This window comes from Octopus sinensis, linkage group LG8 (assembly GCF_006345805.1).
Source record: "Octopus sinensis linkage group LG8, ASM634580v1, whole genome shotgun sequence".
Classification (NCBI taxonomy): Eukaryota; Metazoa; Mollusca; class Cephalopoda; order Octopoda; family Octopodidae; genus Octopus; species Octopus sinensis.
In genome coordinates this window covers 101,889,371-101,911,301 of record NC_043004.1, presented here as the reverse complement: position 1 = coordinate 101,911,301, position 21,931 = coordinate 101,889,371, and the positions used below count along the sequence as shown (strand labels likewise).

Sequence of the window (21,931 nt, the reverse complement as noted above, 5' to 3'; positions counted from 1 at the left end):
TTGACCGCCGAGCAGATGTCACTGTGTATTGCAGCGATCCAGCCTCCGAAAACGGGTCCCAAACCGGCCGCTTTAAAGACGGCTTCCAGGTAGCGATGGTCGACCCTCTCGAAAGCTTTTGATTGATCCAAATGGATCAGGCCTCACCGAAGCCAGCTTTAGTTTCAGCCTTCTCTATGATGTATCGCATAAGGTGGAGGTTGTCGTGGACAGACCTGTTCGCGATTGGGCACGTTTGTGCTTCCCCTAATAGACTACCAACGACAATCACAAACCTTTTCGCGAACACCTTGGCCAAAATCTTTCACTTTGTGTTTAGGAGAATTATGGGCCGAAAATTCCTTAGTATGACTCCACTGTCGGCGTCCTTCTTAAGCAGTGTCACCACACCTCAACTAATTGCACTAGGAATTCTCCCGTTCTGTTGCCAATTTCCGTAAACGTCTGCCAAGAGGTCACCAAACAAATCCGCTATGAATACTTAGAATTCATAGGGCAGACCATCTAAATCTGGTGACTTGCGATTTGTGCAATTGCTCATCACCTTTCTTATTTCAGTGGCCGTTATCGGCTTTTCGCTGAAACTCGCCGCCAAGAACTGCAGCAGGCAATCTAAGTACGTACTAAAGTCTGCTACCGTCGTTGACCCATCGCTCCCTCCAGACAGTTGCGTGAAGTGCTTTTGAAAAGCCGCACACATCTGCTCAGAACAATTTAACACGCCCTCGTCCCGATCCGTCAAATATCCGATTGTGGTTTTGTTGCTACATCTCATCTCCAGCGTTCAATCCCATCGGACGGCTTTAGTTTCCTCCTGTTTTAGCGCTCGGGCCTTGCTCATCACCTTTCTTATTTCAGTGGCCTTCATGTTTCGCCTCAAAGAAATAGTTAAGAGCCATTCTCGCCACTAACATGTCAGTCGCAATGCCTTTACTAATCGCCTCTTCTAGTTTGCTAACTAGTTTTCCCTGTAATCTTTCTTTCCGTTGCTAACTTTTTACTAAACTCTAGGGATTCTGCCTTAATCGCCCTCTTCAGGGCTTTACACTACCAGTAGTTGACTGCCGCTTAACTACTCCGCTAATCCGGTCTCTGTAGTCTTTGCACACCGGAAAGGACGCGTTCAACTTCCAGTAACCGGGTCCCTGGCTACGTGTCCCATCAAAAACCGACTGTGGAGATCATAAATTGTGGTCTGTGTAGCCGACTAATTTGGCGATCTCAATTATTAGGGTTCCATATTTGTCAACCTTTTCTCTTTTTTTCATGATAATATATTGATCTCCTGGCACTGTCCCTCCTAAATGTTGCTATATGCGGCCTTCGATGCTCTAACACCTTGTCTGTCTGGAAATCAAAGTCCCAGAGGATCTTTGTCTTCTCGTTTTAGTCCATTATTTTTTCCAGTGTATGTTGGTACCAAACACTCGTTACCTGGTATCCATGTTTCCAGCATATTAACCAGTGAACGTTTCGGGCTACCTTGCCGTGTCTGCACTTGTACTCTTTCTGTGCAAGACTTTCACAAGCACTAATAATGTGAGTCACGTTTTTGATTTTCGTCCTACATATTCTGCAGAGTTTCGTTGCACATGTGTGATATAGATCCCCTTTTAATGGGTTGGTACTCTTGGGGAGCGATGCTTAGGATTTTTTTGCAGGTCTGACGATCAAGCAGATCATTATTATGTCGTAATATAATATTTTCGGAGACAACATCAAGAGGTTGGAGTTAGCAACTCAAAAATGGTTGGATCGTTTAGTCAAACATTGTTGCCGGTGTTTTAATGGGAACATCCTACTAGCCAAAAAAAGCAGCCAAATATCTCTCAAAATCACACCCTAAAGTCTTAGAAATAGAAGAATACATTAGATATTGTAGACCTGGAATCAGAGTATCTGAAAAATTCAAACCTTACAGTTTTGAAAAAAAATGACATATTGAGGTGAGAAATGTAGTCGTAGATGTTATATGTGAAAAACATAATCACAACAAACATATCACGGCTGGAGTATTTTTTATCATAGGTAAATCAATAAAAAATAAGCAGGATCAACAACAGCGATAGCAAATTTTACACTGGGTCAAACCAATAGAAGGGAACCTCTACATGGTATTAAGAATGTAACAAACACCAGTACAATGGCTCTTAAATCACACTACGAGATTATAAAAAAGAAAGAACACTTCAAGAGGAGATTATAACTGGATTAAAGTTGTCCTACATGACATGGGATAAAACATGACATGGGATAAAACACTGAGAGATATGTTGTTTGTTTGTTCCTTCTCGAGCCATGACTGGCTAATTCGGGCCGATTTCCCGGTTTCCTTGGCGTATAGGTTCCCCACCTGGATGGGACGCCAGTCCGTCGCAGGTGAGCTGCAAGATGCAGGAGGAAAGAGATATATGAGTTCATAATCAACTAATAATTAATCTAAGACCGTAAATTCGTGAGATTTAATGTATGTGGTGTGTGTGCATGTGTGTATACATATGTACTCATATATGTATTCATGTTTGTATGTGTATATTTATGTATGTATGCGAATAAAAATCTTCCATTTACGGTGTCCTAGAGTCATATATTTTTAGGTTCTGTAACTGGTTATTTAAATGATGAAGTTTAGATGAAATAATTATAAAGATTGTCAACTAAAAGTGATATCAGTTATTTGAAGTAACAATATGAAAAGGAGAAATTAGAAAAAGAGAATTCAAAAATATAAAAATCAATATTTTCGGAAGAAATATTACTTACCTTTGTAAAATCGGTTCTATCTGTAGTGTCATAAACACATTCTACTTGTAGGATGTCACCCTGAAACAGAAAAAAAATTAACAATAGTAATGATGATAATAATAATAATAATAATAATAATAATAATAATAATAGTAGTAGTAGTAGTAGTAGTAGTAGTAGTAGTAGTAGTAGTAGTAGTAGTAGTAGTAGTAGTAATAACAAATGCCTTGATGCAGTACTAGGTCGTGACTCTGATGGATTCTGATCTTAACTGATTAGAAGTGTTATCATGTACATTGTTTTGTGGGCTACAGCAAATATTCTGCTCAATACCACAGATTTGCTTGTCAGTTGTTTGACCTCAACCAGTTGAGCATGTCCCTTAGTGGCTGACGATATGTGCATCTCTGATCACAAGCAGAAGTAGTTGGGGAGCATCATAGCCGTGTGTTGAAAGGAATTCTTTGGAGTTTGAATAATTCACCTTCAGAAACATGGGTGGTTCGTTCAACATCCGTAAACAACCCTTATTCAGGGACATTTTGAGCGGGATGGGTTACTCGACCAGAAGGAAATTCTTCATGATCTCTAACAACTATATCTGGTCTGTTGGCCTTCATTTCTCTGTCTGTGTATATCGGCATATCCCAGAGTATGGTTGCTTTCTCGTTTTCTGTGACCTTTTCTGGTGTGTGCCTATACCATCTTTTTTCTGTTGTTATTCCATAATGTTGGCATAGCTTCCAGTGTATGTAGGTTCCAACTCTGTCATGTCTGTGAATATATTCCTTCTTAGCCAGGACTGGACAGCCAGAGATAATATGATTTATTGTTTCTTGTCCATCTCCACATATTCTGCAGTTACTTGTTATATTTCTTTTCATTACATGTTTTTGGTAATTTCTGGTGGGGAGGCTTTGGTCTTGTGCTGCAATTAAAAATCCCTCTGTCTCTGCTTTGAGTCCTGAGCTTCTCAACCATTGCTGAGAATTTTCTTTGTCTATTTCTTTTGCGTTTAGTTTAGTCCAGTAGTTACCATGAAGGGGCTTTTCTTGCCATCATTTTATCATGGTTCGTTACTGTTTTATTTTTAGTTTGGATTTCATTTGTTTTATAGCTTTTGTTGTTTCTTCATCTTCTTCTCCTTCCTCTTCATATTTATTAGGTGGTATAATTTCTTGTTTGTATTTGTCAGCTTCCTTACATACTGAGAACAGTTTTTTGTTTTACTCGTGTTTTGCCGCTATTTGTATCAGTTATCCTTCCTTCTGAAGTAGATATTTTTGCAGTCCTATGGTTGTTATTTTATAGTAGTTTTCCAGCTGTATAAGGCCTCTACCACCTTCTATACGTTGTATATATAGTCTTTCTATGTCAGATTTTGGGTGATGCATCCTAGAACCTGTCATTATTTTTCTTGTTTTCCTATCTATTTTGGTCAGTTCATTTAGTGTCCAGTTAAGGATATTGTAGCTGTAACTTATAACTGGGACAGCTAAAGTATTAATACCTATTATCTTGTTTTTAGCATTGAGCTCTGTTTTTAGTATTGATCTAACTCGTCTATAATATTCTTTTTTTATTTTCTCTTTCATTTGTGAGTGTTGCGTCTTATCTAGTTCATGGATTCCTAAGTATTTGTAAGTTATTATTATTATTATTATTATTATTATCATTATTATTATTATTATTATTATTATTATTATTATTATTATTATTATTACTATTATTAATGATGATGATGATGATGATGATGATGATAATGATAATAATAATAATAATAATAATGATGATGATGATGATGATGATGATGATGATGATGATGATGATGATGATGATGATGATGATAATAATAATAATAATAATAATAATAATAATAATAATAATAAAAGGCTTACGACATGTTGCCGAATTCGTGTGTTTTGGAAACACTTGACACGTGTAGAGTAATTGAAAATGTGTGTGCATTGATTAAGAACAGCGTGTCTAGTTGGAAAACAGATGTTTTCGTTACAACCAGCACTTAGCCGAGGTAACAACCAAAAGTGATATCTTCCAGGGAAACTTTTGTTGCCCTTTGTTATTTGTTATAGCCTTGACCCCCACTTTCTGTAGTCTTATGCAAAGAATCAACCTCGTCTCAACCGCCTTCTCTTCATGGATGATTTAAAACTGTTCTGAAAAACACAGCCTGAAATAGAGGGGCTGGTTGAGATTATAGATGTGCAGCAAGGATATAGGGATGGAATTCGGTATTTCGACGTGTGTTGTGCTCACTTTGAAACGGGGCAAAAGAGCAGTTTGTAAGGGCGTAGCTTAGCCAAGCGGAGAGAGTATTGAGGACCTGGATGATGATGGCTACAATTCACTTGGGATCCTGGAGCTAGACAATATATTGCACAGAGAAATGAAAGACAAGGTCATCACTGCATATTTGAAGCACCTCAAATTACTCTTAAAATCAAAACTTAACTCAAGGATCCTTGTGACTACCATCAACATATGGGCTGTTGCTGTAGTCTGTTACAGCGCACCCATCCTGAAATGGACACGAGCCGAGATTGAACAACTCCATCACACTACCCAAAAGACGATAACAATGCATGATACCCTGTGACCTGACGCGAACGTACACATGTTGCAGTGTAAAGGTGGAGGTGGCCTCATTGGCGTACGAGAGTGCATCAACAAATAAAGAAAAAAAATTATATAGTATTTGGTAAATAGCAGACAAGACTTGCTACAAAATGCAGCTAATGCAAAAGGATTTACTAGCAACGAACTTGAGAGTGTTAAGGAATTCCGATCAAGAATAACTAACCAGAGAGTAGCAATTCTACTCCGCATGGAATTACATGGTTAGTTCCACCGTGAAACTAACAATTTAAAAGACCAGGAAGCATTACGGAGGTGGCTCAGCAAGGGTGACCTTAAAAAGAATAATGAAAGCCTAAGCATCGCTCCCCAAGAATACCAACCCAGTAAAAAGGGATCTATATCACACAAGTGCAACGAACTTCTGCAGAATATGTAGGAAGAAGGTCAAAAGCGTGACTCACGTTGTTAGTGCTTGCGAAAGTCTTGCGCAGAAAGAGTACAAGAACAGACACGGCAAGGTAGCCCGAAACGAGAAGACAAAGATCCTCTGGGATTTTGACTTCCAGACAGACAAGGTGTTAGTGCACCGAAAGCTGGATATGTTAACCTTTAGGAGGGACAAACAAGAGTGCCTAACAATCGACGGGACAGTGACTGGATATCAACATATTATCATGAAAGAAAGAGAAAAGATTGTTGAATATTGAGCTCTGAGAATTGAGATTGCTAAGATGTGGCAGCAACGAGAGTCAAACATAAAGGTTGTCCCGTTATCAATGGAGCATTGGGTTCAATAGCAATCAGCCTCAATATATGGAATCTTTAGAAATGCCCTACAATCTAGGTGTATTGCATAAGTCGGCTTTACTTGGAACTGCGTCCGTATTGTGTAAAGTAATGTCAGTCTAAGATCCTTATTTTCACTTCACAGACAGTACAAACACCCGGTAGGCACAATATGCTCAGTCGACATCACGATACTGGATATCGTACGACATCTTCAATAATAATAATAATGCTGGATGTAGAGTTATGAAGTGTCAAAAAGAACGAACTGATGTGTATGGATACGAAGACATAGAAGTCACTGACATTGATCAGAATATTCCATTCCTAGAATGACAATGCTCAATTGTACTAGTCCAGGAGAAGAGATGAAAGAGGTTTGATCACTTGTCAGAACTGTGTACCTTCGAAGACCTGAACTGTCGACACACCTTACCTCGGTGGTGCGTCGGCATGCCCAGAGAGCATATTAAATTGGTAGACATAGTCGAATTGTTGGTTTAATCATGATGTTCTGGTCGTCTGAGGAACTAGCTTTATTTATTTGCATTGATTTGTGAATATACAATTGTATTGTATAAAGCATAACATGTATATTGATGCAGCCATAGAAACATAATTTATTATACACTGAAATTATTGTTACACGAAGAAGGCCGTAATCCTAAGGATTAAAAGTGTTCAAGTAAATATACGCACTCTTCATATCTCTTGGCATATTTATAGTTTGTATACTCCTCATTAAATAATTTCATCGATCGGATCTTCATGATTTCAGTTGTATCAAACTCTCCATTATATTCCTCTGCATTGGATTACTATGAGGTCTGTTGGCCACAATATTCTATGAATCTATACATCACACTACTGGAAATTTATGTATATATATATATATATATATATATATAAAATGTGGAAGGCCCAACTGCGGAATCTGTGTCATCTTGAAAGAAGGATCAGAATTTATACTGGAACAAGGCCACCAGTTCACCATTAGAACAAACTTCACCTGCGCATCAGAAAACTTAATTTACGTCATAACATGCGCAGGCTGCAATAGGCAGTATATAGGCCATACAAAAAATAGCTTACGTAACAGGATGGCGGTGCATAAATCACAAATTAGAAACCCTGATTACCGCAAAATACCGGTCAGCGGACACATAGATAGATGTGCTGGAAATGTAAATCCGAAATTTACAACTAACCCGCTCTATAAATTCAGTGACAACGCAACCTTCACACAACGCCAAAATAAAGAACTATATTTCATAAAAAAATTTAGACCAAGTTTAAACACCCTGGGCCAAGAATACTAAAACAAAAGATAAGTCCTCCGAAAAGGAGAAGCAAAATTCCACCACGGCCGCTACTTTAAACAGACACTCGCTCTGACGGAAATATGCCTTAGTAAAAAAGGAAAAAAATTCTTTCGTGCAAATCTGACACTGATACATACGATACAGCTAAGGGTCAGACCCGATTCTGATTGGTCAACAAGTTGATGACGTCTAGCTCTGCTAGAATGGACAGGATACAAACAGGGGACAGTCATTAGTCAGAATATTGATGACGTCCTTTTCTGCTTGACTAGTCACCTAACAAGTACAGACAGGGGCAGATCTAATGTAGCTATAAGTCGTGATTGGGCAGAATCTGGATGACGTCCCGTTATGCTTGACTAACGAAGCGACTGGTCAAAACAGGAAACAAACAAGAGGCAGTTATAATGCAGCGATTGGTCAAAATAATGATGACGTCCCGTTCTGCTTGACTAAAGCCACCTAACGAAACGATTGGTCAAAACGTTGATGACGTCACGCTACGCTGGATTGACCACCTAACAGGCATTATAAAACCGAGCACTTCACAAAACCCACTAGAACCACCCAGCGAACATCCACCATGGGTCATCACAATTACTTAAGGTAAAAATGAATTCCTCGCTCTTTCGGAAACATCAATCTTCTGTATTGACCGCTTTCCACCACTTTGATCTGTTTTTTTGTATTGAATACGTATCGCCACCGTGGGCCACTGCATCGAACACTTTGAACATATACTTCAAACTATATATCAACTATACATGAACTATATATCAACTATACATGAACTCTAAGATGTCTGACTCCGTTGTGTATTATAAATGAATTTCTTGTGTTTGACGGCATGAGCTGTCTTTTTTTATATATAACTTTTTTTGATAAGGTTCATTTCAGGAACTGAAACATGTTATAATGTATATATAAAAATTAAAAATTGTATAATACAACAGCATTTTCGAACTTCATTTTTTACAAATATATATATACATATATACATATATATATACACATCATACATGCATATATATATACACATACATACATATATACTCATACACACGTTTGTATACTTCATATATACATGTACGCACATATACACGGTGATGTCTACACATGCCTTCAGAAGTGAGTGTTTGATTTGTGTTTACTTGTTATTGCACGTCTGTGTTGCGAATGCACTTTTGTATGCGCGTGCGCAAGTGTTTTCATGGTATATTCATATATCTTACCTGTAAAAGTGTAGTCTCATTCTTCATGTACCTCAATTCTTGGTAATTGAAATCGTAATTTTCATCATACATAATATCAGGAAGCTTCTTACCATCACGATAATGATGAAGCCTTATCTTTCTCCCTGTCAGGTGTGCATGAAGTAGAACAGCAAACATTTTAACTCCGTCCTCATTCCATTGGTTATTTCTTTCAGGTTTAATCTTTAGGGGAAAATGAAATAACAATGTCTTAAGTAATTGCTTCTAACACGGGTACGGGAGCATATGTAGGTTGGTATGTGGGCTATGTCTACGAAAATTACCCCGGCAATTTTCTGTCAATCTTGTTGGAAAAATTTTAGTGTTTGGCCCTTTAAGAAAGCCATATATTTAGATGTCGTGTGGTCATTCTAATTGACCACTAAACTTGACTGGTATTTGTTTTATCTATTCTAGAGTGTGAAGGGAACAGATGTATAAGCTTCACAGTAGAGTTACGCTGGTAATTCATGCATTTTTATAAAACCATACTTATGTAAATGTAGAGATTATTGATTAAAAATATTCTAATATCAACCTAAAAACTACTGGAAGGCAAATTATATATAGAGGTGTATATGTTCGTAAGATAAAGGAACGTAAATAAACTAAAAGGGTTTTTATTTCGGCTCTCTACTGGTTCAATCAATCCAGCATATGAATAAATATCAATACATTATCAAGTCGTTCATCATCCTTATATATTATCACTAGTAATATAATTTAGAGAAAACAAGAGTTTGGCATCAAAAATCGGAGATTAATACTGAAGGTGTGTTTCTTACACAGTTTCAATATATTTATTTCACAATTTCATTGAATTCATTCATTGTGCAAACGGTATAGTTAGAAACCTTATTTTACGAGACTTTATAAAGATCAAAAGTAAAACACTTACCATAGATCCACACGCCACACAGTTTCCGTAATATTTGAATTCTTTGGCATAAGGTGGAATTAATTGCTTAGTTCGTTGTACAACATATCCCACTGATAACATTCCAACATTGTATTGACGTTTAGATTTAGTAAGAGTTATGTCTATTCCGGAGGAATCGAGCACGCCTACAATATGGAGAAAAGCAAATTGAAATATCTTAATTGCAAAGATTAAAAATAAAAGGAAAATGAGAGGATAAAATAGAGAGTTAATCAAGTCGAAAAAAATGTTAAACTGGAGAGTTAGTCAAATAGAAAAGAATGCCAAACATGAGAGTACGTCGAAGAGGAAAATAGAATAAACAAATCAGTATGTGAAAGAGAAGAGTATGTCAAAGAGTATGTCAAAGTATGTCAAAGAGTATGTCAAAGAGAAGAGTATGTCAAACAATCTAATCATGTAGGACACACAAATATTTCAAATACAGGGAACAAATATGAACCTACCTTCCTTCTCTTGTGGATTATCGTAATGCATTTCCAATAAATAGTATTCAGGATCATCTTTACCTCCAAAAGATATTCCAGTATGTTCAGGGAGAAAGAATCTCTAGAAGAAGCAAACGTATATGTATGTAGATATTTATGTATGTATATATGTATGCATTGATGTATCTATCTATCTGTCTATCTATCTATCTATCTATCTATCTATCTATCTATCTATCTATCTATCTGTCGGTCTATCTATTTGTCTATCTATCTGTCTATCGATCAATCGAACGATCAATATGGTGAGCAAATGTGTACGTACGTCGCTCTATGTATATGTAATTCCAAAAATTGGACCAAGAACACAACAGACGACAACAAAACATATAGACATATATTCGATACTAAGACGGACAGGAAAGTACTTACCCCGATTAGGTAAGTTGGTGATCCTGAATGTGAGCAAGAGCGAAGCTGGTGCCTGTAGACTGGTGGCCATCTATGCCCCTACCGGAGCCAAACAGCCGGTTTTCTATAGGCGTCTGGAAGCCTTTCTAGGTATATGTCGCCCGTTATTGTTAGTGGGGGACTGGAATGGCATCTTTGACGTACGCTGGGATTGTGTGGTAGTAGCTGATAGAAACGGGGTGGGTACAAAAGCCTAACGCACCTGATCAGCCAGTTCCAACTATCTGATAGGTACCAACGAGATTTCCTTAATGCGCAAGTGTGGACCTGTACCAAATGCATAGGGTCATCTAGATCGTACATAGACAAGATTTTCACTTGGAAAATAGATAGCAATAGTGTAGGCTGTCCACTTTTTAAAACGGTTGATTATTTATATCACAAGTTTGTAGTCTTTACGGACGACCTAGATAAGACGCGTTGGTTAGGATCTAGTTCCTGGAAGCTGAATATTTCCTTCTGGCACGTAAGGCTTACAGGGACCAGGTCAACAATTCAGTTTAGCGAAAGCTGTCAGGGGATGTCGTCAACAACAGGTGGTGGTGGGGAAGTCTCAAAAGAGTGGTGAGGATGATTTCGATAGGGTTTAGCAAAGAAGTAATGTTAGAAAAAATAGAAAGGAAGAGGAAGTGGTAGCTAAGTTCGACGAGGCTATTTGTAGTGGCATTGCAACCGACATGCTATCAGCGAGAATGGCATTAGATCATTTCTTCAATGGTTACATTGTCAGAGTTAAGGCACGTGCTAGAGAAACGAGGGAACCAAAGCTGTTCAATGGGCCCGCGTGGAGGGGGAGCAGCGTGGTAACAAAACCAAATAAGGTCTTTGACGGACCAAGACGGACACAAGTTGAGCGATGCTAGGCAGATGCATGAGGCCTTTTGCCAGCACTTTTCTCGGTTGTTCGGGGTGACGGGTAGGTCAGATCATCATCATCATTGTTCGACTGTGGTCGAGACAATGGAACTTACCATGCTACGCCAGACTTCACAGTCCATCATAGCATTACGGAGGTCCTGTTGCTGGATGCCTGTATCCCTGGAGATTACATCAGGGTAGGAGAGTGTGCGCCTTCTGGTATTGCGAGTAGATGGCTTCCAGAGGAGAAGAGTAGAAATTACTTCTTTTTCAGCTCTACAACAAAGTCCAGCAAACTGGACTCTCCAACCTTTCACAAGAGATGACACAGGTGGTAGTTTCCCATATATTTGCATTTTGGTTGGATGGCGCTTCCACGAGAGATTTTGAGCTCTCATAAGGAAGCGAGTGTAGGTTCCATCCAACCGCCTCTCAAGCTTCTTTGATAACGTCCAGGTTTCTGAGCCATATAGTAGAATTGGTTCGACTGTGGCTTTGAATATTTCAAGTTTGAAGTCTCTAATTAGATTTGATGACCAGATCTTATGCATGTCATTACAGGCTGACCAAGCCATACCCTTTCTAGTTAGAAAGTCTTTTCCAGGTGATGATATGTATGACCCAAGATATTTATAATCAGAAACCATATTTAAAGGCGCACTGTTGAGAGTATGGATGATGCAATCACTGTTGGACAGGCACTTGTTTATGTATTCAGTTTTGGCCTCATTGAGGTAAAGACTTACACAATTTGAGGCTTGTTCAAGAGATTGTAAAAGAGACTGGGCATTGGAGAGAGAATCACTGATAAGAGCGATGTCGTCAGCAAAGTCAGTGTATGTCAAGTACTCAGCTGGGTGTCTGGAACTTCTTCTTGGTTTTATTTCAAAGCCCTTGCCAGAGATGGTATCAACTGACATACGTAGCACATAATCAACAACAATGATGAAAAGAAATGGGGTGAGTGTGTCCCCCTGCAGTATTCCGGCTTTGATTGAGAAAGATGATGTTTCTCCATCAGGGGTCAAGATGGTTGAAGACGTATCTGTGTAGAAGACCATGATGGCAGAAATAATTTTGTCTGGTATCCCATAGAGCTTAAGGATTTCAAACATCTTGTACCTATCTACAGAATCGAAGGTCGACTTTAATGCCTACCTCAACGGCTTGCCGTACCTCTCGGCGGCCGACGCTGAGCACTTCGAAAGACCGATAACTTCAGCCGAAATTCAGGATGCCCTTGTTGGCTCCATGAGGCGCAAGTTACTCAGTTTTGAAGGTCTGCCCGACGAGCTTTACGTAAATATGCCAGACTTATTCTCCGATCTCGAAGCGCTCTATTGCAAATCGCAGCAGAACGGGAGATCTGTGACGCAGATATGGAAAGACGAAAACAAGAGGGACGCACTTCAGGTCCATAACTCTGTTTAAGAGAGTTTAAGATTTTGGTCAAGGTGTTAGCGAAGAGGTTGGCGCTTGTCAACGAGGATTTGGTTGGGGATCAGCCAGTTCCAACTATCTGATAGGTACCAACGAGATTTCCTTAATGCGCAAGTGTGGACCTGTACCAAATGCATAGGGTCATCTAGATCGTACATAGAGAAGATTTTCACTTGGAAAATAGATAGCAATAGTGTAGGCTGTCCACTTTTTAAAACGGTTGACTATTTATATCACAAGTTTGTAGTCTTTACGGACGACCTAGATAAGACGCGTTGGTTAGGGTCTAGCTCCTGGAAGCTGAATATTTCCTTCTGGCACGTAAGGCTTACAGGGACCAGGTCAACAACTTAGTTTAGCTAAAGTTGTCAGGGGATGTCGTCAACAACAGGTGGTGGTGGGGAAGTCTCAAAAGAGTGGTGAGGATGATTTCGATAGGGTTTAGCAAAGAAGTAATGTTAGAAAAAATAGAAAGGAGGAGGAGGTGGTAGCTAAGTTCGACGAGGCTATTTGTAGTGGCCTTGCAACCGACGTGCTACCAGCGAGAATGGCATTAGATCATTTCTTCAATGGTTACATTGTCAGAGTTAAGGCATGTGCTAGAGAAACGAGGGAACCAAAGCTGTTCAATGGGCCCGCGTGGAGGGGGAGCAGCGTGGTAACAAAACCACAATAAGGTCTTTGACGGACCAAGACGGACACAAGTTGAGCGATGCTAGGCAGATGTGTGAGGCCTTTTGCCAGCACTTTTCTCGGTTGTTCAGAGTGACGGGTAGGTCAGAGATGGTGGCCTACCTCGACGGCTTGCCGTACCTCTCGGCGGCCGACGCTGAGCAATTCGAAAGACCGATAACTTCAGCCGAAATTCAGGATGCCCTTGTCGGCTCCATGAGGCGCAAGTTACTCAGTTTTGAAGGTCTGCCCGACGAGCTTTACGTAAATATGCCAGACTTATTCTCCGATCTCGAAGCGCTCTATTGCAAATCGCAGCAGAACGGGAGATCTGTGACGCTGATATGGAAAGACGAAAACAAGAGGGACGCACTTCAGGTCCATAACTGTTTAACAGAGTTTAAGATTTTGGTCAAGGTGTTAGCGAAGAGGTTGGCGCTTGTCAACGAGGATTTGGTTGGGGAGGTACACAAACTTGCGCAATCCTAACCAGGTCCATACACGACAACCTCCACCTTATGCGATACATCATAGAAAGGGTAGGGTGTAAACCTGGATTCGGTAGGGCTCTCATCAATCGAAAACATTCGACAGGGTCGACCATACGGTACCTGGAGGTTGTCATCAATGCAAATAGCTTCCGCCCCGTCTTCAGCAACTGTCTTCGGCCCCGTCTTCAGAAGCTAAATCGCTGCAATGCACAGCGACATCTCGGTGGTCAAAGTTAATGGCCACCTCTTGGAACCGTTTCAAATTACCAGATCAGTCCATCAAGGGATCCTTCTCTTCTCCCTTCTGTACTTATTGACTCTTGAGCCTTTACTGCGGAAGCTGGAGCTGCTGCAGGGCATCCTACTCAAACCGGGATGTGGAAGGGCTGTGTCGGATTATGCGGACGACATCATCGTGATACTGTAGGATACTTTAGAAATCGAGTTGGTGGGCATATTATTGGAAGAATATGAAAAGTTGACGGGGGCAAATTTTAACCCGGATAAGTCGGTGGGCTGAAGAGGCAAGTCCATGTTGTCCTACAGCGTCGTTGGGCGCTGGACGAATGAACCAGAAAAGTTGTTCGGGGTTTGGTTCGGACCAGCTCTCCAGATGGTGATGAGCAGGGTAGCCAGTGTCACTGGAAATAGGCTGCGAGGAAGCTGTCACTGAAAGGTCAGGTGGCGGGGGAGATTGCATATATAGCGTCTGTCATCTACAACCCCCTGACTGTTGTGCCTTGCCTCCGTTCGCGCCTCACCAAGCTGGAGTGCCTCCTCTTCAAATTCTTGTTGAGGGGACAGGTTCCGTTGGTGAGGCTGTCCATCTGCTACTATCACCTTCTACGCGGGGGGCTGGACATGCCGTAGCTAATGATGCGTAGACATGCGCTGAGGCTGCGGCATCTCCAGATATTCTGCTTAAGCGGTGAAGAGGTGTGGTCGCCGTTTGTCAAACGGGCCTTTCCGCAGCTCATCTTGACTGAGCTACAGTCCTGGGCCAAGAAGAGACCCAGACAGGGTAACTGACATCTGGAATGCTGCCAGGCACTCACTGCCCTCTATCAGGCGGGCAATATCAGTCTTTAAATTTTTTATTTTATAACTGGTGAAAGAAAAAGACAGAAAAAAGACGGAAAAATGGGGGAAAGAAAAAAAATAACGAAAAAGAATAGTTAATCAAACAGTTGTGTGTAAATTCTATGATTTTCTCCTGTCATTTTATTAATTCCTCCAGGGTCTGATGTTAATAACCTGCAAACATATTTCTCCTCATGCATTTTGAGAAGTGAAAGTGAAGCAGATTCAGAATATTTTCTGAGAATCTGCACTTTCAAGTCTTTTTCAAAATTGCAGCCGTTTGAAGCAAAATTTTAAGCAAGTTCTGTCGAACTATTGTTATTGTGCCTGACGTAATATCTGTGTCCATTAAATGTTTTGTTTAATTATTCTGTTGTAAAACCAATATAAATCAAGTTGTGTTTCGTGCATTCTGCTGCGAACACCAAATAGGAATCCCTACATGACCCACCCTCTGTATAAATCATAACATTTCTGTTATGAATACTGATGGAATTCACTTGACACATGTTGCAAGTCTCTTTGAGTTTTTTTTAATAAAGGTTTGGGCCTGCTCGATGATTAGTATTTAACAGCTACGGTATTATAACTGTAATAATGTAGCATAATAATTTGCTCTAAAATAGGGCTTACTTCTCTTGCAGCTGTTTTTCAAGGTACAGCGTGCAGATACTCCAGTGTTAGTTATCATGGAGCCAGAAATAGAGATCAATAATTCTCTTATATTCTTATTCCATCTGAAGGCTACAATAGGTGGGTGAGGAAATATCTGTTTCAAACGAAGATATTTTCCCACCATATGCTGGTAACTTCCATGCAACACTTTCGGAATGTCAGCGAAATTTCGGTGCTAGTTAATCACTAAAGGAATTCCTCACTTATTGTATTGTGCTTGCTAAAATTATGCGTGAGAATTTGACTATCCTTGTTAATCTTAGCTATTTCGTTTGCTATTTCTTTTATTAACGTCACTCCCTGGAGGATTGAATAAAATGATAGGAGAATATCATCAAATTTACACGAAACATTTTCATTAAATATTCTGCTTCTTTTTTCCTTTTTTTCTTCCTTTTCTCCGTCTTTCTCTGTTCGCCTGTTATAAAATTGAAACTTAAAGACTGATGATGTCATTCCATCAACGTGTGGACGCTGGTTGCTCTCGTTCATACTTTAGATTTGAATTTCTATAATTTTGATGTGATCATCATTACTTGTCGGGCTCTGTTCTATCTGTTTATCCTTTCCTACAGCTGTTTTTTTATAGCCTGAGGAGACGCTTACGCTGATTCATAATTAACGACTTTGTGAATTTTACTTCTATGTTTGTTATTTCGTCTCCGTCCTCGGTTATAGCCGGTCTGTTCTGGTGTGTGTTATTTTACCTGTTGTTGTTTCTGTGTTTCTATGGTTGAAGGAAGATTGGAAGCGACGAGAGATGATGTCACGTCAGCGAGTGGGAAGAAAAGCTTTTCCCTGCGTTTGGTTTTTTCCTGGGGATGCGAGCAATGACAGAGGCCAATCGTAAACAGAGAGAGGTTGTGTGAACACGGGTGAAGAATTGATCAATCTGCCAGCGGTATCTGATCGCAAGTCGAGGTAAAAGCAAGTTTATTTACGTGCCTTCAAACTACAAGCTATTTCAGCATGTTGTTACCAGTGGTGAGGATACGTGCGAGAATTAGATTTTTAAATAAATTTTGTTGTTCTTGTTCTTCGTTTGCAATGGCCACAAAAAATCAGAATCAGAAATGACGTGTTGAGACCGTTCACCGGGGAAGGTGATGTGGTATCCTAGATAAAGAAGGTGTGATTTGTGGCGAAGCTGCAGCAAATAAAAGATGTGGCAAACCTTGTGCCGTTGTATTTAGAGGGTAATGCACTGAATCTCTACCTGGAGAGGGATGACCAAGGGAAAGCGGAAAAATACTGAAGGGCGGCTGAAGGACGCGTGCACCGATGGAAGTTTTAAAGCCTATAGCAAGCTCGGGACGGACCAGTGAGCAGATAGATAATTACGTGAGCGAGATTAGGAGAGCGAGATTAGCAGGGTTTACTGGAGCAGCGATGGAGTGGATGTTGAAGCTGGCGTTCGTGACCGGTTTCCCTGAACATATCTTTGTACGTCTGATGCAGATGCCAGACATCGAAACGATGTCGGTAGGAGAGGTGATTGATAAGTCGCGTGTGTAATACTGTACACTTCGAATAACATAACCACTCTGCGTTTTCTTCCTGATTTTATAGTATAGTAAGGTTTTTATAGTATATGTTCTATATGTGGTGTGAATAACATCTTTCATTATTGGATTGTTTAAGAGAGGTTTTTCTCTAAATTATAAACATATATATATATATATATATGTGTGTGTGTGTGTGTGTGTGTGTGTGTGTGTGTGTGTGTGTGTGTGTGTGTATAATATTGTTATTATTCTTTAGTATAAGTAAAAAATCGTTATCATTTATCATTTACCAAAAATACAAAACCAACTTTTCATTTTACTCTCTCTCTCTTTCTCTCTCTCTTCTCTCTCTCTTTCTTTCTCTCTCTCTTTCTTTCTCTCTCTCTCTCCCTCTCTCTCTCTATATATATATATATCAATCTTTCTCTCGCATTCTTTCTCTCTATTTATCAGTCTATTATTTGTCTTTTTATGTGTATGTCTATCTGTCTATGTGTGTGTGTTTGTCAGTCTGTCTATCTAGAATTCATATGCAGATATACACACACATACACATCACAAAGACACATTCACACACTCATGAATGTGTAAGTTTGCTCTAAAACATCTGAAATATGCAGATGACATCAAGCTGTACCTCAAAATAAAGAGGACAGATCCTGTACACTATAGATCTTTATTGCAATCAGACCTGGACACAATGCAGCAATGGATCATATGGTGGCAACTCAAGCTGTCTTTGGACAAATGCACCACCATGCATTTTGGGAAGAGAAACCCAGCGTCCACCTACTCCCTCCACAACATTAATCTCAAAAAGTTTTCTTGTGAACGTGACCTGGGCATTATTGTCGACAGCGATTTAAATTGGACAAAACATATTGCTAAAATTGCCAAGAAGGCTGGGGGTGTCTTGGCATAACTTACCTAGTCATTTGTGAGCCACTCTCCGGCTATCTATCTGAGGCTTTATATAGCTATGTAGTTGCCTCACCTGGAATTTGCATCACTGGTCTAGAACCCCTATCTTGCCCAGGATATTAATCGTCTGGAAACCGTTCAGCGACGTGCAGCCAAGAGAATACCCTCCATCAGTCATTCGCCATATTCTGAACGCCTTACTTCCTTGGGCATAGATACATTGAAACTCCGACGTCTGGCAACAAACTTGACAGACACCCATAAAATTATTAACCATCTTACTAACAATAACTCTGAGCACCTTTTCAAACTCCACCTGTCTAACACCCGTGGACATGTTTACAAAGTCAGAAAACAGCACAGCTCCCATGACTCTCGGAAACAGTTTTTTCACGCTAAGAGTTGCTGAAGTATGGAACAAACTATCGGCATCATTTGTTAGTTGCCGGAGTACCTCATCCTTCAAAACTTTCATTCTTCCTGAGATTTGCCGACACTACACCTGATTTTCTCCCCTCCATACACATGCAAGCATGTATCTGACTCATACACTGTTCACTTTCCTGACATTTGTACATTACTGTATATGCTTTACAGGCACTTTTGAAAAGTTGTGCACCTGAGCACTGTATACAATAATTTTATTATTATTATTATCATTATTATTATTATTATTATGAGAAATTTGCATCGAATTTATCCGCATTTTCATTGTTAGAAATATACTCAAAGTGTCAAAAATGTTGAAGTGTAAAATGGATTTTTGGAAAGCTCATTTCAACATATAAGGACACCTTGGATCATCAGAATGAATGTAAATTTGTCTATTTTCCAAAGAAGTTTAAAACCTCAAGTAAATGGTTCCTGTATCATTACAAATGCTCCAGCGGTGCACATGTACCTACCTTGGATCAAACATCTCCAAAATGCCTTAGCCAGATAAAAGTCGTACTTACAAACTGCACTTGTGTAACGTATCACTTCAATGTTGTCGGGCAATATCAACAATATAGAAAAGTCACCATTAAAGTTACCCGAGTAACAACAAGGGATATTAACCTATTTAAAGAACTCACAAATTCAAGAAAATATATCTAGTATTCGTCTTGTGAAACCAGTGGTGTTTTATGGGGATAGGCGTCAGTTTGGATACAGGCAGTTCTGTTAAGACTGCTGTTAGTGTTAGAATATAATTGTAGGTATATCAACGGAGAAAATGTCTGCCTAAAACTTTGATTTTTTTCCTTACATCTCACTAACATATACCCTTTATTTTTTTTATAGTATCTTCGCCTTAATCATTACACAATTGAACTTAAGACATAGCCAGTATTTTATCAAGTCGCATTCTATTTAACTGATTATCAAAGATTTATAGATATCCGACTTCATTTAAAAGAAGACTATCCGACTCCTCGACAAATATTCACTCACCATCCTGTTACAGTCACTGACCTACAAATGCACTCTTTGCTATGTATTTTATCAAGGTTACTACAGCATACTTTCGTCTAGCTGCATACATTTTCTACTCCACAACCACTTGGACATTTCAACTTTGATCGAAGAAATTGGAACAGTACCAAAAGGATTTTTACAAATATTATGTTGTAATGTAACTTACCGAGCCTCCAACTGCCCATCCGAAAACAACTTCGTTACAGAAGTACCAGTCAATCGGCATATTTTCTGAATAGCATTTTGCTTCATATCCATTATTAATTCCTTTCGTAGTGTTTCTGTAACAGCCATATACTATGATATGGTGAACAAAAGCTTCATTTCCTTCTTGGATGTAAGGAGAAAGCTGAAAGAAAATAAATTTTTAATCTTGTAGGAATTTTATTAATATTGATTTTTACAAAAGTTTACTATCCAGTTCTCTCGCATCCGAATTTTTGGTTAAAAAATACAAATTTTTCTACGATAAAGGCAGCTCTATTTTGTTGAAATAATATTTCTGTTTGTATTTCGAGGTTTTACTGACCTATCTTGCCAACCGACCTATCTTGCTCCACGGCCTTACTTTTGTAGTAAATAAAAAATACATTGACAAACTTTTTCCATTGAGACAAGCGATAAAAACGAACGTGGAAAATATCGATCTAAGGATTTCTAATATAGGCACAAAACACAAACAAACAAAAAGACAAAATTAAAAGAAAGAGTTTCAATGGATTAAACTGATATTGTTTAAGGTCGAAACTTGTCCGTTGATTTCACCATTTTATGTTGATGACCAGATGCAGATGCACATCCTCTAAATTTTCTATTTTGTCCAGAATTTTCGTCCAGCGGATCTTCTTGGAGTTATACCTTTTTAGTTGCTATTAGTTTTGAACACTCCTAGAAGGAAAACTTCTCTTTTCGTAACTTGCATTATCTGAATTAGTCATAAATTTCTACATTACACATTATAATACGAAGAGCACCCAGACATCTGCCTAAACGGTAGAAGTGAAAATTTTAATCCCTGCCCGCATGAAAGGAAAGAAAGTACATCCAATCATACCATGTGTGCCTCAGCATGCTTATGGTCACCAGTCCCCCCAGGTTCATTCTTTCTCAGCTCATAGTACACGTTCAATTTGCATAGGACTACAAAAAGTGGGATCAAGGCTATAACAAATAACAAAGGTGAACAGGAGTGGCTGTGTGGTAAGTAGCTTGTTTACCAACTATATGGTTCCGGGTTCAGTCCCACTGCATGGCACCTTGGGCAAGCGTCTTCTACTATAGCCTCGGGCCGACCAATGCCTTGTGAGTGGATTTGGTAGACGGAAACTGAAAGAAGCCTGTCGTATATATACATATATAAATGCGTATGTGTGTCTGTGTTTGTCCCCCTAGCATTGCTTGACAACCGATGCTGGTGTGTTTATGTCCCCGTTACCCAGCAGTTCGGCAAAAGAGACCGATAGAATAAGTACTGGGCTTACAAAAGAATAAGTCCCGGGATCGAGTTGCTCGATTAAAGGCGGTGCTCCAGCATGGCCGCAGTCAAATGACTGAAACAAGTAAAAGAGAAAGAGAGAAAGAGAGTCTCCTTGGAAGATAGCTCTTTTGATTGTTACCTCGGGTAAGTGCTTGTTGTTACAGGAGAGACACGTTTTCCAACTAGGCATGCTGTTCTTAATCAGTGCACACACGTTCTCAGCTATTCCACACATATCGAATGTTTCCAAAATCCATGATTGCAGCAACATGTAAGCCTTTTTGAAGTCTATCCAGACCATGCATAAGATTTTTTGGTACCGTTTACATTTCTTCATTATTATCTTGTCTACCACAAGGTGGTCCTTGGTGCGCTTGGACCCTTTTCGGCATACCTTTTGTTCTACTGGCAGCAGATTTCTTTTCGCAAAGAACGTATATATTTTCCCAGCGAGGGTACCTGTTAATACAAGCAATGGGTCGGTTATTGCCAACCTCATTGCCCTTTGACCGATTTTTCATTAACAATGTCGTTCTTCTCTCTACCATCCACTCTGGAACTGCAAAGCTGTCTAGGAAATTGTGTAATTGCAACGCAATTCTCTTGTGTATTGACCTAAACCACTTAAGCCAATAGCCTTGAATTCCGTCTGGTCCTGCCGTTTTCCAGTTTGGCAGTTTTGATACCCGTGCAATGATATCTTCCATTGAATGAATCCACTCAGCATCGGAGTTGTGGAAAACCACCTGCTTCCAGATGTTATTCCAAAATTGGTAGGATTCTTCTTCTTCTTCTTCAGGAGGTGTATTAT

General features: G+C 39.5%; 2 protein-coding genes across 2 annotated transcripts in view; one reads left to right on the top strand and one right to left on the bottom strand.

The window, feature by feature from the left end:
• The window catches only part of LOC115214883 (DBH-like monooxygenase protein 1), a 125,610-nt gene that overhangs the window by 9,801 nt on the left and 93,878 nt on the right, over positions 1–21,931 (top strand). The window lies entirely within an intron of this gene.
• Positions 1–21,931, bottom strand: part of LOC115214886 (DBH-like monooxygenase protein 1) — a 41,798-nt gene that overhangs the window by 4,578 nt on the left and 15,289 nt on the right. The window contains exons 5-9 of the mRNA XM_036505627.1: positions 19,810–19,992; positions 10,091–10,193; positions 9,603–9,769; positions 8,684–8,887; positions 2,764–2,823 (exon numbers count right to left, since the gene is read on the bottom strand). Of these exons, the coding sequence (XP_036361520.1) occupies positions 2,764–2,823; positions 8,684–8,887; positions 9,603–9,769; positions 10,091–10,193; positions 19,810–19,992 (717 nt within the window). The remainder of the gene's footprint in view (positions 1–2,763; positions 2,824–8,683; positions 8,888–9,602; positions 9,770–10,090; positions 10,194–19,809; positions 19,993–21,931) is intronic.